We start from the raw sequence: 17,668 nt of genomic DNA, 5'->3' as shown, positions 1-17,668 counted from the left end.
AGTATTAGTTAGGCATTTGCAAGGCTTGGATTAATAAGCATCTTTCTAATAAGACCAATATCACAAACATATTTGAAATAAAAATCCCTCCAAGGTAGATAAATGAATGCGTACAGTATGTAACACTTGTTCACATAAGTATCAGATTTTATTAACACTTTTCCAGAATTGTGCTTATAACTTAATAAGTACCCTGCAAAGAAGCAATACAGTATTTGCTGTAGTTACTGTTCACTAAGTGATAGGATGTTTTGTTCATACAATACTGGTTAAAAAAAAAAAAAAAAAACTATGTCAGCAGTTCTTTTCAGCATGATATACTGATAGTAATGATACGAGCTAGAGATAAAACCTTATATTTACGGTCTGTTATCATAGGGTAAATGAAACATGAGACAACACAAACTAATACTGAGATTGGTGTAGAGAAAGTAGCTCAAAACTGTGCAGGTGACAGCAGACTGTGCCGTTGTGTTTCTGTGTGGAAGACCTTTAGCACAAGAGCTTCTCCTCTGTTTGGTACCTTAACGGATCTTGGCTTACTGCATGATCAGGAAGCCATTTCAGAATCGTGACATCAACACTCTTCCAGTGGAGTGTACTGTTTTAGATGTCACACACACAAAATGCAACAATAAAATATTTTGTCTAGAAAATATATATTTACAATTATAAATAACTATTACAAATAAGATAGAAATATTTCTATTTGTTTGATAAATGACTTTGCATAAAACTGTGAGATCAAGAAAACTTAATGAAAAAAAAAAAAACAAAACAAAAAAGAAATCACCCACAAAGACACACAAACAAACAAAAAGAGTCCGTCCCTGCATCATGTGGTAACAACCACCTCCTCTACAAACGAGGAAAATGCGCAAGTGAAAATCCAGCGACAATTTACCAGTGTCTGTCCTTCATTCTTTCAAACTCCAGGAACAGAAATCTGTTTACCTTCTTCTACCCTGAGACTTGTTGCGGTGAGACCCTGTGACCTCTAGCACAGCCAGGAGGTGGGCACCCACTGTGGCTCAGTGTCCAGCTTGTCTATCACCCTGCGCAGCTCGTGGAAAGCCTGGTCTGGATCCATGTTCACGATGGTTGCGTCGAAGAAGTGACCGAAATTGTGTTCCATCTCACGGGCCTTTTCAATGACCTCCTTCAGCTCCTCTGGCTGTGCACAGACAACGAGAACAGACCAGTTTAAGAAGGTGAGAGGGTATTGGACATGAATGGTAAGTTCTTAAGGCTATAGTAATTTTTAAAAATGATCTGTATGATATTAATATTTTATCAGATATGACAATTGTGTTCTCTGTATCTGTTGGTTATTTCATGATGTAATGCAATGTTACTTGTTTCTGGTGTATTATATATGTATGCCCTGTGAGGTTGAACCCAGTCAGTATTTTAAGCGACATGTCCAAATAAATATTTAAATATAACTTCTTGCCTTGCTCTGGCTAGAGAAGGTTTTTTTCTGTGATAAATCTTTAAACCTTCATTTTGCTGAGGATGTTTGTTATGCAAATAACTGCATGCATCTTACCATCTATGACATTTACAACATGAATACTAACTTTTAAGAGTGAAATACAATTTTGCATGACTGTACAGTGGGTACCTTTGGTGTCTTCCCCTCTGTGGCCAGCAGGGTGCGTAGTCGTTCCTGAGAAGGAGGAGCGATGAAGATGACATAGGGCTTGAGGTTGGAGGACCTCAACACTCGCAGTGACTGACAGGAAGAAGAACAGGGACAAACATATGACATGAAAAGAAAAAATAGGACAAACCAAGCACTACTATTGCATCTTCTTAGCTGGCTATAAAAAGTTTGCTCTATCAGTCAGCAGGAATGAGTTTCTATCACCCGAAAAATGATTTGAGATTTATGTTCAAGATATGAAAAAGCTTAATTATGTTGTAGCCAAGCCACAATGGTTAAGATCATAAATGATCATAGATAAGATGAGACTTGTAATTAACATGTTAGACAAAGACAATGTTGACAATTGTCCCAACAGTGACAACTCTCTTACCCTCGTGTGCAGGCAGAGCAAACAGATGCGTCCAGAGTTGATGATGTGTCGGACTGAGTCGGTGCTGGTCCCATACAGGTTTTTCTCATATTCCCCTGACTCTATGAACTTCCCTGCTGCCAAGTCAGTTTCAAAGGAAGACCGGCTCACAAAATGGTACTCACGCCCATTTCGTTCATGTATCCTTGAGTTTCTGGTCGTGTCTAAGTCATAGAAGAGATGGGAAAAAGTTTAACTCGACTTACTGCAACATTCCTTAAGCCATTTCTTAAAGGCCACTCTAATCATTTAAATCATGTAGTAGGTCCTAAGTACTAAAGGTGCTCCTAGTTCTAATATTCTGCTCTAACATTGAGTATTTTGTGCAGTTAAAGTTGACAAAAGCTCATCTTAATTTGAATTCTTCACTGAGTCAGAGACGTTTGTGAGACGTTCTTTGTGTATATAACACTGTCCCCAGGCCTTGACAAAGTGTGGACTTACGTGGCACCGCAACAGCAAACTTTTCTGGTTCAATGGAGAGAAGCCTCCGACGCAGCTCGTCATGACCGCTGTTTGTAGGACCAATCAGAGCTATGGGGCGTTTACGATTGGCAGGCTGGTGGTAAAGGGACATCTCCTCATAGGTCAGGCTGTCATCATAATCTGAGAAGACAGTTGGGAGGGTTTAATGAAACATCCCTGACCAACTCACCAAATCCCCTCTAGCTCTTCTGCTTTGTCACTTACCTCTTTCTCGCCCCCACAGGCAGGTTAAAGGTCAGAGTAAGAGGATTTGGAGAGTGACAAAATATCACACTATTATGTATATTATGTGTATTATGTGTTATTTGTGTTAGTGTGAAAGATTTTCAGTGCATCCACAGTCTTTTTCAGCAACATCCTGCTTCATATTTATACACACATAAAACACTCAACCACAGTCTATCAGCCAGTGAGCAGTCTGTGTCCGCGTAGAAATGTGTGAACTAATAACACCCTCCAAACCATTTAGGCACCTGCTGGGCCACCTCTGATCCCGTCTGTGAAGACAGGGCTAATCTGACTTGTGACACACCAAGTCTGGACAAGCTGCTGCGAGAACGACAGGACTTGTCAACTCCAGCTAACGTGTGGGGTTAATACTGACAGTGTGTGGACACTTGGCAGCTGCCCAGTACGGAAGCACTCTGTCACATGTGGCAAATGAGAAAAGACAGCAGGAGACATTTGTGGGTTAAGTGTGTAGCTTCTCAGTGGTATTGTTGAAGAAGAAGGAGCACATTCTTAAAACAGCAACCTAAATCTCAATTTGTTCTGCAGCTGACAAGAAACGGCGAGAAAAAAAAAGAAAAGATAGAGACTTACCAGTGTTTTTGGTCAAGTTCGATGTGCTCTTCTTCCTCTGTTTCTTGCCTTTCTTTGCATACCAAATTTTCCCTGACATAATTACAAATGAAAAGAATTTAGCTGTCAGTGTTGATTAACATTTCACTTTTTTTCCCTAGACACTGCAAATGTTATTTCTCTATGAGTCACAGTGGATGCAAAAATGTTTCAGTTTGCAGATCTTATCTGTTGTTTTTAACATTATCCATTCACCTTGTTGCTCTCTACTCCTGTCTGTTATAGTTTTCTTCAAGGACTCTCTCTGTTGCTGGAAGCTTTTCCCTGAGAAAAGCAAATGGAAACAGGTCAGCTACCCAACATTGCAAATATAGATACACAAACCCAGTGTGTTTTCCATTTCAAAAGCCCATATTTATCTAAAAATGCATTGTAACATTTTGATTTGTGTTCAACAATTTGTCTCACATAATAGTTGATGGATAACATGCACCACTGAATGCACTGGAACACTGTACTAAGTGGCTACAAATTGCAAATTATACAAGTCCAGAGCTTTTGTACACCTAGAAATGTTTTTTCATACTCTTCCTAAACTTTCCATATGTGCTGAGGAACAGACAAAAAGATGCCCTGCTTTCCATTTCCAGTGCTTAACCTAATTTTCTTCCAGTTACAAAAGGCCTGGGTCAAAGAGTAATCACAAATAATTCTTAGGTGTTTGTTCTAATCTGCTTGACGTGCCAGATGGATGGCGTTTCCTGCCAGGATGGTTCATGTAGTGCCAGGTTATTTATTTGTCACAGACAATTTTCAAGCACTTCTCTGTGAATGTATTCTCATGTGCTACTAGGGCTGGAATTAATAATGAACTGGGCAATGTATTATGAGGAATATGGAATATGTCCTGTGTGACTTATACATTTTGCATTAATTGATATGCTAGTATCAATTACTTTGCTACTGTTTATTTTATGTGTACGAGCAGATTCTACTTACGAAGACATAACCCATTTAGTTTTTGTAGTTAAATGTAATCAACACAGGTTTAGAGGATGAGGATGTAGCATGTACAACAGACTGTTAAACATTATAATTGTTGATGTTCTGGCAGTTCAGCCTTTTGCTGGTTCTACTACATCCTCTGATGTTTATTCCCACAGCCCACAACCCCTGTTTGCATTCAACTCCAGTTGTGTTGCTTCTTTTCTGAAACTGTGAGCAGCATACACTGCCAAGGGCATGAAAATACCAAACAGGCAAAATGCAAAAAGCATGTATAAGAATGGTTGATGTTGTAAAATATACAGCTGTATGTATTATATGTAGAGATACCATATAATTTACTTTCAATACAGTTTGAACAGTGTGTTGTAGTTTACATACCATCTTATGTATATGTCACTATATTCAAAAATAAAATATGTACTACAAAACATACAAACACGTAATTATACATTTTACCATACTTGAATACTTTTTGATTTTTTCCAATGGCAGCAGTATGTCCTTGCAGTGGTTATCTACCGTTATGAAGCGGAACATTAAATATTGATATTCAGCCCCAGTCCGATCCCTACCTGGAATGAGTCCAGCCAGGGGCTGGTTGTCCTCGTCTCCGTCCCTGTAGGCCTGCCACCAGTTGGGGTCGTCCTGGCTGATAACATGGAGGATGTCTCCCTTCTGGAAGGACAGGCCCAGCTCCCGACACGGCACGAAGGGGTCATCAGAGGGGTCGTAGTCAAAGTAAGCTCGTACGTGCATCTGAGGACAGGGTTTACAATGTCAAGGTTGGCGTTACATGGATGCAGACAGGCAATCTTACACACGCACACAGCCACATCATTAGAGACTTACCACAGTCTGTCTGTGTGGGGCAGGTTTAATCTGAGAGCTCGGGATGAGGAGGAAGGTCAGAGTGCCATGCATTTGTTGCTGATGGAAAAAATGAGATGCAATGAATTAAACATGACGGGGAATGCATTTCCATAAAATAATATTTCTTACTGACTATATTTATCTAGGGTCTCAAACTTTTAGCACTTTTTAGTTTTATGCAGATGGGTGTACTGTATATTTTGTATTCTGTATATTCTATATATCTATTCAGAAACAACTGCTCAGGTATTTGTTAAATTACATTTGAATTTGGAACAGCAAAAAGAAATGCAATCAACAGTAATATTAGTTATTGTTTAGATTACAATGATCTCCTAAAATTAATGTATGTGTATATAATTACATATGGTGGCTTTGGTGCCCCTTGTCTTTACTACACAATCTCAAAAATGTTTCTATCTGCAACTCCAAAAGACTTCTTGATAGACAGAATGTTGTTTTTGAGTATGTGTGCCTATAGTGGATGAATCAACCAACAACAGGAAACCTAATGAAATTTCTGAGGCTAAACATGTTTGTCAAACTAATTATGCATTAATCTATACGTGCATAGGCATTGTGTGTGTGAAACTTAATGTCACTAGCTATGGATGTACATTTCTGAATAAATTCTAATGCCTTTCATTGTATCAAATTTACACAATTTTAGATTTCAAAACTCTCAAGCACCTGTAGTTAAACTCAAACCATCCCCATGAAATTAAAATAAACTTGTAACAGAGTAAAATTCCCATGATTTACAGTAAATAATCAAAAGAGCACTGGAGGTTTCTGGCCACCATTTGGAAAACCCCTGGCCCTCACCAGTAAGTCGTGGACTTCATTGACGTGTTTCCCACGTAAAGAAATCCCGTTGATCTCCAGGATCTCGTCACCCTCACTGAGGAGGCCGCTCCGCTCTGCTGCTCCGCCTTTGACCACACGACTCACCACCACGCTGTCCATGTCGTTACGTACTGTCGCACCCTGACGGCCACACACACAGAGTTCATATATGATGTTACACGACAAGCAACACATTGCATTATTAATAAGTAAATGAAATGAAACCTCTGAAACTGATAATATTCTGTAGACTGACACTGTACAGAGAGATGCGAGTTTAAAACCAGAAGGAGAGGCAACAGCTTGAACACAAAGAAACATATCACATATTGTGGACACCATTGTCCCACTGCAAATGTTTTCAGTTGGATGTCTGGAGCTCACATTTTGCTGCCCTGTTCGTTTGTGAGTACACTGACACCCTTTCACTGGACACAAAAGCTCACACAATAACACAATATTCAGTGATGCTGAATACCCATATATATCTCAGTCTTTCATTTATCCTTGTGCTTTTTTGTTCTGTTAAAATAACTCAATGTCAATGTCGTGTGAAATTTTTAAATTTTTATTGTACTGTAATTATATCCACATTTCCTTGTTTCTCAAGCTTTGCTTTGCCCTCTATAATGCTGATTTACAGCGTTCACAGTTCAGTTATAAAGCAGAACCCGGTTTAAATGGCCCAGAGACCGTGAGAAAAAGTAGAAAGACGTACACAAACCGTAGGCACAAGTGGCTGAAAAGGATTAATGATGGCATCTTACCAGTGGAGTGTCACGGGCCTTCTCCAGCCGCACCAGTTTAACTGTCTCTCCGAGGTATTGGGTTACATTTTCCTCTGCCATGTCCTGCCCCGCCACACTGTCATGAGCCTGCATCAGTGCCTGCCACATAAAACAAATACAGAGACACACGTAGAGACAAACAGTACGTACATATAGAAATTTTACACACATAAAAGACAGAGACACAGACAGACAGAAATAATGGAGGAGGCAGCGTGAGGTAGAGAGACTGAATGGGAAATGTTGTCCTTTATTACACCTATGGTTGGCATGGAAATAAAATGATTTAGTATTTTCAGTCAAATTGTTCATGGTTTGTCCTTGTTCAATTATAGAGACGTGATACCAAATAAGTTTCCAAACCTCCTTCCCTTAGACATGCACCTGCTACCAGAAACCAAACCTACCACCCATCTTTTTTAACAAGAGCAGTCAGCAAACCAACCTCTAAGCCAGAAATAATACAGAGATTGCTCCTTCACTTCATTTAATGTGACAAGCGCTCCGTACCCCACAATTAATAACCGTCCGTCCAAATCAGTTTCTCTGTGCTGCAGCAGAGGGGACCTGAGAGACCGGAGGCCAGGCTAAGCTTTGGTGTACACGCAATCCGTCTTAATCTCCTCGTGCATTTAGGAGTCGGGATCCACTGCCATCAATCATCAAACACCTTTGGCTTCCCTGCTCGTGAGGATAACGTGTCCTAGAAAATGGTGAAAGGGGTGGACTTGAGGGTGACCTATTCCTCTCACACACGTACCTGTCTCCATTAGTTTTGGGTATGAGGCTGTTTACCCGTGCAGTCTACAGGCTGACTCATGTGATCCTCTGGCTCCCCGCAGAGAAACCAACATAATCTGTTCCACTTTCTGTGCCACAAGGCAGGCTCACATCACATCACGCCGCCCCCGCTGGCTACATGGTTCCGACTCAGTGGAGGGGTTAACAGGCCAGTTGCAGAAATGGTAGTTCACACGGTCACATGGGTCAAACATCAGACCCCCGGCGCTCCCTTGTCAGGACCCTCAACCGTAAAATCACAACAGAGTCATCCACCTGAGGTCTTTTCTCACCTTACTGTCTCGCTAATGGACGATGACAGTCTGATAATGTGACTAAATTTTTTCTACATAAGACTCACTGAAGCTTAAACTGACAAATGTAGAGCATCAGCAGTGTAAGCCACTTCAAAGCTATGCAACTTGAATATCTGTTTGATTCTTTTCATGTTTTCATGTCAAACTGATGTCCCATTAAATTGATGCACAGATAACCAAATGTGTAAGGCTTTTCATAATGTGGCTCCTTACACAGCTGTGGAAGTGGCCTGTCTGTGATGTCTGATAATTTCCGTAAAGAAGGAGCGTGAGAGGAACATCTTTATTGTCCAGTTCTTGAGTTGTGCCAACAGCAGCCTTAGTAAGATCATTACTAAACAGGTTACTGCCACATTAAACCTGCTTAAATTACAACCAAGGGCATGTCCCTCAAGTGGACAGAGGCATAAGTTCTGTCTATAAGCAGCAGGGCTGCCTTAATACCAGCGTGACAATACAGATTAGTAGTTCCAGGACAGATATTGTCTCTTTGCAAACAATTCATTACATATACTTTAAATCTTTCCCATTTAAGTGAATGGGTAAGGGATCTCTGACTTTTGGACCCCTCTATATTAGATACTTTTTGAAACACAGATAAACAACACACATCTTGTAATTTGTCTGACATCAACTTTCATCTACTGTATGTGAGAGGAGAATTCACTTTGCCAGGAGCACAGTATTTTCACCCATAAGCATAAACCTTACTAAAGCCATCATAAATATGGTCTTCATCAGTCTAAACTACTGTGTATCAATGCAGAGAAATTGTACTACACAGCTGCATGCTGTGTTCAACACAAACACACAAGAAGACACAAACAAGTCAGATCTTTTACTTTTTACATTGTCTTATCTTAAAAATTAATTTAAAGGAAATTTACACGCACTCTGCTGCAAAGAACGCACAAATCATGCTTTTTCATTACCAAGAGAGCTGACCCACATTACAGCCTAATTTACATAATGGCCTTTCTCTTGACCAACTCCATTAATCTTTGGAGCAAAATATGAGATGAACTTGAAAAATCTGACTTTTGCACACCTTAAAATAATAGCCAATAATAAAATTAATGTGTCATAAAGTATTTAATTTGTAAAACAAGCATCTGCCCTACCCAGATGTCCTTGAGCAAAACAATAAATTCCTGCAATCTCAAGGCGAACCATGACTTGCTTCATGAAGTGGCTGCTTTCTATGTCTGTGATTCTTTTCTGATGTAGTGTACTGTACCATGTGGCAACAAGGTGGCAATGTGAAACTGTTCTCCAGTTGTCTTTGAGCTGGTAAATAGGTAAGTCCTATTCTTACCTCTGATAGTATATGGACTATTCTATACTTAACCCTGACCACTGATCTCCTAGTGGAAGCTGCAAGAGAAACAATTACCCCATTGGAATGGGTATTCCTTCATTTCAATTATGAGCATATTAACTAAATAAATGAGTTGGCCTATAAGGCTCTGCAGGCTTCCTGAGCCTTACTGGTGTTAGATTATAATGATATTGTGAGACAAGGGGAGATATGATAAGTCACAACTGGCGAGCTGATATCTGACCTGGAGATGAGGATTTGTGAGCAGAGCCCTGAGCTCCAAACCCTCCTTCTGATGGCTGGACTGGAGAATCTTCTGTACCTGTACAGAAACACAGACGCACAGAACTATGGTGAGGTAAACTGTATGACTGACACTAACAGCTACAAACAGGTGACCAAGTAAAGAAAGAAGAAATAAAAAGTTTATTACAAATTTTAAAATATTAAATTTTTCAATTGAATATTTTTAATATACGGTAATAAAAATCTAAATATCTGGTCAATTTTTCTTAAAACATTAAGACAACTAAGTAAAACTGTTACTAAAGATTTGAGTCAAAGTGATGTAACTCAAGTCTTCACTTCTGACAATTAGATGTTCTGACTGTTCTCCATCATACTGTTTAAGCATTTTAAAAAGTAGCAATAGAGCATGATTTAATGTTCGGTAGGTTATAATGCCGATTCTGCAGCACTAACAATCTGAAAATCAGAATACCATTATATTTGATGAATACATTAATGGTCCTCAGAGGATAAGCCTTTAGAATTTTGGTGACTCACTGACCCATTACCTAGTGCAAACCTTAGGGCAGACTGTCAGTTTTTACACATGCTAAAGATGCACAAGATATCCCAAATTCTCATGAGTGGCTTATGACAGTGACCTTTCCTTGAGTGATCTTACTGTACTCGTTTTGCTTGCTCGGTGTGGGTACCTCTTTTCACAACAATGTTTTTAGAATTTAAATATTTATATGCAGCCTAGACAATAAACCTACATACAGTACATAAAAAAAACATTTGTTGTTACTTCAGTAATGAGCAAATTGCATGATGAGAAGAGTTTGGATTCTCACAGATTTGCAATGAAAATAAAAACGCAAACGTGCACAGACATGCATGTGCTTGTGTGCACATATACAGCACACTCACACACAGTATTTGGCTACCCTCGAGTAACTCACAGTAGGGTTTCACATTCCAGACAGAAAAGTGCTCCATATTCACTCTGCTGTAAAGCAACATGTTAAACTAACCCTTACCCAATACTTGTATTCAACCAAATGTAACAAGCACAAACTTGGAAAGCACCTGCCTGAACTACATCACACTACACTTCTCTTCCATGACTTCTCAGAATTTCCACTCTGCTCCATTTGTATTCCTTTCTTGCTCTTGTCTTCTCCGTTACATGTTTCTATTTTAATCATTTGGTTCTTGTGTTGTCATTTGGTGAGAAATGCCATTGTTTGTGGCTTGGACTGTTTGCTGAACAGTGACAGTTGACATTTTGGTGTTCTGTTACCCCGTCTTTCTGCCTCTTCCTCTTCGTCTCCTGTTTAGAGCTTAGTTCATCCATTACACTAATCGAAGCTCTCACTAACAAGGTGACGCACTTTCCCCTCCCCCCGAGCAGTGCAGCACATCGGCCCACTCTGTTGTAAGCCTCTGGAGTTTCTTTTTCTGGCCGACCAGATCCTTCCTACGGTGTGCAGCACCACTCAGCCAGCACCAAGGGCTGCTGGGAGATTAGTTTACCCACTAGCCAATCTGAGTGCCACACAGCACAACCACTTAGTTTAGGCACACTGTGGCTCAGACTCTTACACGTTGTTAAGCGCTTCTGAAGCTGAGTCCACACAGTGATTTGCTGTGTGTGGGAAGACAACATGTTGTGCGTGTGTGTGAGGCAAAATAGATCATCTCACCCAACCTCTGTATGTTCAAACCACGGCTGTCAAGACTGGAATAGCAATTCTGTAGCGGTGCTGCTTGGCGCCCTTTGAATGAACTCTACACAGCGCATAGCAGCCTGTCTTGTCAAAACAAGGTTGACTCTTACGCATCTAGCCATCAGCTAAAAATCACACTGCACCAGTCTGACTGCGCTGAAAAGCCTGTATTACATTCTCTCATGTTACACCTATCAAAAGTTGACACTAATCCTAATGAAGTGCCTATTGTGGGTGTAGCTTGTCAAAGATGTATGGAGCGTCTACCTAATTCACAGAAAACCATATCACAATTTATGTCTTTTTACAGGGACTGGGCTCTGTGTGACAGGATGCATTTAAGTTCTCAGTGTGCGGAGGCTCGGCTCTGCAGGGATACAAGTCAATTACTGTCGCTTTGCTTCGGTAGAGACCAACTGGCTTGTGTTTTGTCAACGAGGAAGTCAGGTGTGGCAGATTCCCCACCTTCTCAAACCTGAATACTGAAATGGTTTCTTGCGCTCTGTCACTCTCTGCACTGGGGCTCAGGAGACAGCAATGTCAACTTATTTAAAGAGGAAACAGCAACTGGTAGACAGGGGAATCTAATAAAAAAAACACTGTGGTGTTTTATATATTTGCAAAGCAGTAGAATACCAAACTCTGTTTTCACTTTGTTTCATTCCTCCCTCCTGTTCCTTCCTTGTCCATCTCAAATGTCATCTTATCCTCTTTTCACCCTGATTCTCCACCTTAAATTTTTCCCCCATCTTCCTGTTTTCACTTTGTTTTCCAGCTCCCTCAATTTTCATGCATGGCCTACATCCCACAAATCCCTCATTTTTGTTTTTTCTCACCTAGTTAACCACAAGACAATTTACATTTTATAATTATTCAGACTGGCATGGCTGTGTTTTGGGCAGCTTTGTTGAATTAATCATTGCCACCAGCAAAGATTTTTCATGCTTCATTGAGTTTGTTCAGTTACTTTAATCATAGAGGTGCTTGCCTCTAAATATAAGCTTAACAAGGTCCAAACCACAAATTGGCGAGTACAATCTAAGTGCCTTTCTGCACAAACTGCCTCTTCTTTGGAGACCACCGCTAGTCTCATGAGGTACAGAGCTGGTTTTGTGGCCTGGTTAAAAATGTCTAAAATATTAAAGTGAGTTATTCGTTATTCTGAGAAGAAGTTAGCCTGTTCTCCCTGACTCAGTTTCTCCTGGAGTTGTGGAAACAGAGACCACTTACATTTACAAAACTATAAAACCTAGCAGTATAAACAAGTTCACAAATACCAATGCAGTAGTAGCAAAGTTACCACTGAGCCCTATGTAAATTGTCATTACTTTTCCTTTTTCATACTGCCGCAAAGTCAAAGTGCTTCCACATGATTTTTGTTTTCAGCTTTAACAAGTTTCTTCAAAATGACCATTATACGTACCTCCTGGCAGAGATCCTGTGCTTGTGCTGTGAGGGGTGAGGTGGGGCCAACTCTGCTCATCTGCTGGGAAACAGCACTGTAGATTGTGTAGGCATTCCTGAAGTCCTCCTTGGCAAGGAGCTGCATTATCAGCTCCACATCCTGCTGGCTCTGTGCATCAGTCAGGCAGTGCTGCATACTCTTCAGAGCCTGCAGCAACTCCTCCAGTTCTGAGAAAGAACCACAGACGTTGAGGCAAGCAGTAGAGAGGCCATGCTTAGGAACACAGGGACAAAATAATAGTCAGGAAGTTTTTACTCCTTTAATACATGAATGCTTTTTGTTCACCTCCCAGGTTTAATTTTCTGACAGCATAGCCTCTGAATGCAATGACACAATAATATACAGTATCTCAAGGCACTTTAGAGGGTAAGGTGAAGACCTTTCTTTATTATAGAGAGAAACCCACCAGTTCCCACAAAGAGTGACAAGGGGGAGGAAGAACTCCCTTTCAACAGGAAGAAACCTCCAACAGAACCAGGCTCTACTGTAGTAAGTACAGTAAAACTGTACATTAATCATACAGAAATGTATGTTCACCATTTTATTCTTATTTATTGTATTTCCCTGGATCCATTAATAGCCTATGGGTTCCCCAGTCCAGATTTGGGACCAAGACACTAATGAGTGGAAATGGTAGACAACCCCTATAAAACATCACCCTCCTCCACTGCTGCCCTCTGCTCTGCCCCCTCAGTGGTCATTGTTTAACTCCTTTTGTTTTCACAGAAATTTGTACAACCTCACAATTCCCCATTCTTCTCTGCTATCTGCATTTCTCCTCTCCTTTGTAACCTCCATTCCCCTTTCCACCCTCTTTGACCTCGTAAAGTCCTTCCAACCCTCAACCCTTCCCTCCTCTCAACTCACCAGCTACAGGATCCTGTGAACATGTGTCTTTAATGGCCTTCTCCTTTCCCTCAAAGGTGGGATTGTCAATCCCCACCTTGGGGTTCTGCGACAGCTTCTTGAGCCTCAGTGAAGCGTTGGGGTCGATGTCATGCTTCCCCCTGCTGTCTTCCTCTCTCCTCTTCTTCAGCTCCTCCTGGTAGTGCTGGATCCTCTCCATGTGGGCACTGCTGTGTGGAGATTTGACAAGGCTACTTTCCTCCCCTGGACAGTCCACGGCCCTTTCCCTGTGGATCTTGGCCTGACCAGAGGCCTCTTGCACATAACCGTTCATATGGGATGTTATCATCCCTGCTGCAGCAGCTTACAGCTCAAACCACAGTGTTTACTGAGATCTGCTTGGGCGTTAAGAGGCACTGGTGCTGAGACCGCTCAACTCAGGAGCCATAGCTCTCCAGCGGAGGATGTAGACCTTTATGTTTTTTCTGTGATCTGTCATCCTGAAACACAAACAGAGTGAAAATGGATCTCTCTTGTTGTTTTCAAACAACTTTTATTTAAAAAAAAAAAAAAAAAAAAAAAAAATATATATATAGTTAATTCTTTAAAGAGGACACAGCAAAAATGATCATAAGTGTGAAAAATAAAGATAAAAAAATCCCTAATTAACTTTCACTTTTATCGCATTCTTAGTAAAGTACAGACAGAAGTTAAAGGGTTTTATTCTCAGATAAGATATACATCAGTTTGGCTGCTACTCTGACAGAGTGATTGATAGCTCAATAAACACTCTAGAGCCTCGTCTCGGTTGTCATCATATTCACAGTCTGTGTTATACTTTACAGACTGTGAATGATGAATCTGAGGTTATTTCATTTTCCAAAATATGTACTTTATTTTTGTCATAATTTTCTCACATATATTGTATTTTTGCACAAATATTTATGGGATCAATTTGTATAGTCTACGGGAATTTAATTAATTCTATATTAGAGAGAAAATTACTGGTTTATTGATTGATTAGTTGTTCGATGAAAAATTACAGCAACTATTGATAATTGATTAATTCTGATTCATTACTCAGTAATTTTTTAAGCAAAGGCACAAAACATTAATTTGTTACAGTGTTCTTAAATATGTGAATTTGCACATTTTCTTAAAATTAACATTATATTGAATTGAACAGCTTAAGAGTTTTGGGACTGTTTTCGGTTTTCAACTATTTTTCACTGTTCTCTCAAGTTTTCAAGTATAGACTTCACACTTAAAGATTATAGCCAAGATTATAATAATAATCAGCAAATCAGCAAATTAACAGATAATGGCAGTTGTCCTTAGTTAGAGCAACCATAATTTTGGTTTGAATGTCACTTCTTTAATTTCTATTTCAATAGATACATAGTGTAACTTGTTTGAATTCTGACTCTCACTCACTGTGTCAAGATCAGTTTAAAGTTCTGAATTACCAATAAATTAATGTATTTTAGAAACTCACAGTCACACTGACAAGTTGTTTTATTGTAATATATGTTAATATTACCATCTTCTTCCTTGAACTGGCTGCCTGTTGATCAGGACCAACATTTGTTCCTACCTCCTCTTTTCTAACATACCACTAATCTAACTCCTAACATGGAAAGCTCTCTGGCCTCAGTCACCTGAAATCCCTTCAGTTCAGCCTCATCCAGCCATTTGCTTGGATACACCTGTCCCCAATGAACAGCTTAATCGAAACATCCATCTGTAGCCTGCGTACGGATGGCCAGATGAAGATATAACATTGGAATGTGATACATGACACACCTGCTACTACTACCTGACCTGCCAGGGTTGTTATTGGTGTGGATTATAATCTATTTCAAGGATGCTACGTGAATTAATCTGGATTAGCAAATTGGTAGTATGATTTGGAGTTAATGCTCGTTCAGTTTTCAATCAGTTCAGTTCAGAGACAAAGTGATTTTTGCAGGCCCAAAAAGGAGCATATATATGTAGAAAGCCATAAGTATGTCTTCATCGTTCACATAATGACATTAGCTTCTGTGTAAATACCATGCAGAGGCTTAGCTTTTGTTTTGCCAACATGCCATGTCTTAAATACATTTCAGGTTTCCTACAAACCTGTCTGCACATTTTGTTAGAAAAAGTCCTCATTACTACTACTACTTACCAGTTAGAGACATCTCTCTGTGTGCATAGAGAAAACCCCTCAGGTACTACAACAATAAACACAGTCAATGAAAGTCACCTTTGAGGCTCATGTCATATAGTCAGTCATACACTCATGTCACCTACCACCACATGGCAGCCCTCCCCCTATTCTACCTACCTCCCACAGCTAATTACGTCTGGCAGGTCTATCCCCTCGGCTCTTGGTCCAAGCTTCAAAACCCCTCCCCTGCAGAAGCATTTAGCTCTGTTTAGAGTGGCCGTGTATGGCTGACAAACAGTAGAGACTGCCAGCGGGCCATCTGTTCCTGTGGGCTTAATTAAGCCTGGGATCTCATGCTCTACTCTGGCTCAGTGGCCACAACAGCACTTGGAGGGATGCTGGGAAGGGACACAGGGATGTGGGTAGAAGAATGAGAATAACTGGAAGTGCACACACCCACTGAGACATAAACACAAGAGGCATTGTGAAAAGTTTGGTGTCAGTTAGAGTTAGAGTTTGGGGCCACTGCATGATTACAGAGACATGTGATGTCAAATTAGATGATGGCAATGCTCATATCAGCAAGCCCACTAACTGAACAGGGTGACGTGGCAACAGAAGGCCAAAAATACAAAATACTTACAAAGTAAAGAGGGTTTGGGTTGAACACAGGTACAAGCTCAGATAAATGAAAGGGATCTCAGCACAGTTCAAATTAAAATTGGGTAAACTAGGACTTGTATTACATTTTTAAAAAATAAACCTGTCCTACTTCAACTTGTTGTAGATCAGCTTTGATGCTACCCACTCTGACGTATAATAAATCAAGAATTCATGAGTGAAAATAGCACAAGAATATCCTCCTATGATAGCAGTTCTGTTACTTGACTTATATGCAATACAATGATTTGGAAGGAGTAAGGTCTATGTAATGTGTGTTGAAAACAAAAACTCTTAGAGTTTAGAGTATATTAATACAGATACTTCAGTAGATAAAAACATATTTGCTGAAGGCTACTTTGGGTGAATAACAGTTACTATGGTTAGCTGTGACATGGTCATGGCCTACACTGGCATACTTAATATAGTCATTCTAATATAGAGACAATTAAACCAATCTAGCTCTGATTTTGTGATCGGCCTTAATGTGGTACCCATCTTTTCTTTAGGATATTTTTCTCAACTTCATATGTCATCACAGGGCAGCTACAGCACCTAGATTAGTTGTAATTAGTTACTTTCCATGTCTACCAGACTTTATTTGAGCTAGTCACTGAAAGCCACTTAGCCAAATGATGGGTAAAATGAGTTAGGGTGGGTTTACTCTCCAACACCAGATCTCTGGCTATAATTAGCTACATGCATGCATCCAGAGGGAGAAAGCAGAAAATATTCTAATTCATTAGTCATAGTTCTGTGGTTTAACAACTAGAAGCTCATGGCTTGGCTTGAGGTAATTAAATTAACTTAAAGCAGGCGTACTTCATCGTGAGTCACCGGAAAAACTGCACCAACTTTGACTTTAAAAATATGTAGAATAAGTATCTATTTTGTGCAACTTTACGAAAGAGCAACGCTGTGGCACATTCACACACAACAGCCGATCCAATAATGTTACACACGTTTAGAAAACCACTGCACTGGACTTGTATCAACGTAACAATAGCAAGGAGCCTAGCTTAGTAGCCTGGTACCGCTAACTGCGTAGCTTAACGGTTGCTGTCCCACAACAACAGACTGCGTGTACTCACCACTTCAAAGATAACAACCTGAATGGGTTTGGGTCAGAAGCGGTTATTCCTTTACAATCCAACGCCTTGAAAATGTGGGTTCTATTCACACAAGGGTGGCCAGGAAAAGCAGAAGGTCTCTCTCGGTCGGTCTTTACGGGACCACATTCAACCGCTGCAGTGAGTTTTGTCCAGGCATAGTCGGGACACTTGTAGCCATTGCTG

General features: G+C 40.2%; 1 protein-coding gene across 2 annotated transcripts; it reads right to left on the bottom strand.

The window, feature by feature from the left end:
- Window positions 1–126: 126 nt before the first annotated feature.
- On the bottom strand, window positions 127–17,668 carry pals1b (protein associated with LIN7 1, MAGUK p55 family member b). Of its 2 annotated transcripts, none has more exons than XM_023415197.2 (14): window positions 17,465–17,668; window positions 13,583–14,061; window positions 12,674–12,882; window positions 9,537–9,614; window positions 6,857–6,976; window positions 6,069–6,230; window positions 5,223–5,300; window positions 4,946–5,129; window positions 3,621–3,689; window positions 3,387–3,458; window positions 2,523–2,684; window positions 2,040–2,242; window positions 1,625–1,735; window positions 127–1,174 (listed from the first exon to the last, which is right to left on the bottom strand). In XM_023415197.2, exons 2-14 carry the CDS (start codon window positions 13,908–13,910, stop codon window positions 998–1,000), a joined length of 1,953 nt encoding a protein of 650 aa, XP_023270965.1. In that variant the 5' UTR covers window positions 13,911–14,061; window positions 17,465–17,668; the 3' UTR covers window positions 127–997. The 2 variants fall into 2 exon arrangements, with proteins under 2 accessions (XP_023270965.1, XP_023270966.1); XM_023415198.2 differs by having other exon boundaries at window positions 6,857–6,964.

The sequence above is a fragment of the Seriola lalandi genome, unplaced genomic scaffold (assembly GCF_002814215.2).
Source record: "Seriola lalandi dorsalis isolate HSWRI2012SDOR001 ecotype SW California unplaced genomic scaffold, Sedor1 jcf7180002054544, whole genome shotgun sequence".
NCBI lineage: Eukaryota > Metazoa > Chordata > Actinopteri > Carangiformes > Carangidae > Seriola > Seriola lalandi.
The sequence above is the reverse complement of the archived record's forward strand: the minus strand, read 5'-3'. Positions and strand labels throughout refer to the sequence as shown.

What these genes read in the sequence shown, in the direction of transcription:
- pals1b (XM_023415197.2), bottom strand. Translation starts at nt 13,910, where the DNA reads ATGATAACATCCCATATGAACGGTTATGTGCAAGAGGCCTCTGGTCAG. An exon ending in CCTGGCTGGACTCATTCCAG is followed by an intron (nt 3,690 to 4,945) that starts GTAGGGATCGGA and finishes TGCTTTTCTCAG; the next exon opens with GGAAAAGCTTCCAGCAACAG. An exon ending in CAGGAGTAGAGAGCAACAAG is followed by an intron (nt 3,459 to 3,620) that starts GTGAATGGATAA and finishes TAATTATGTCAG; the next exon opens with GGAAAATTTGGTATGCAAAG.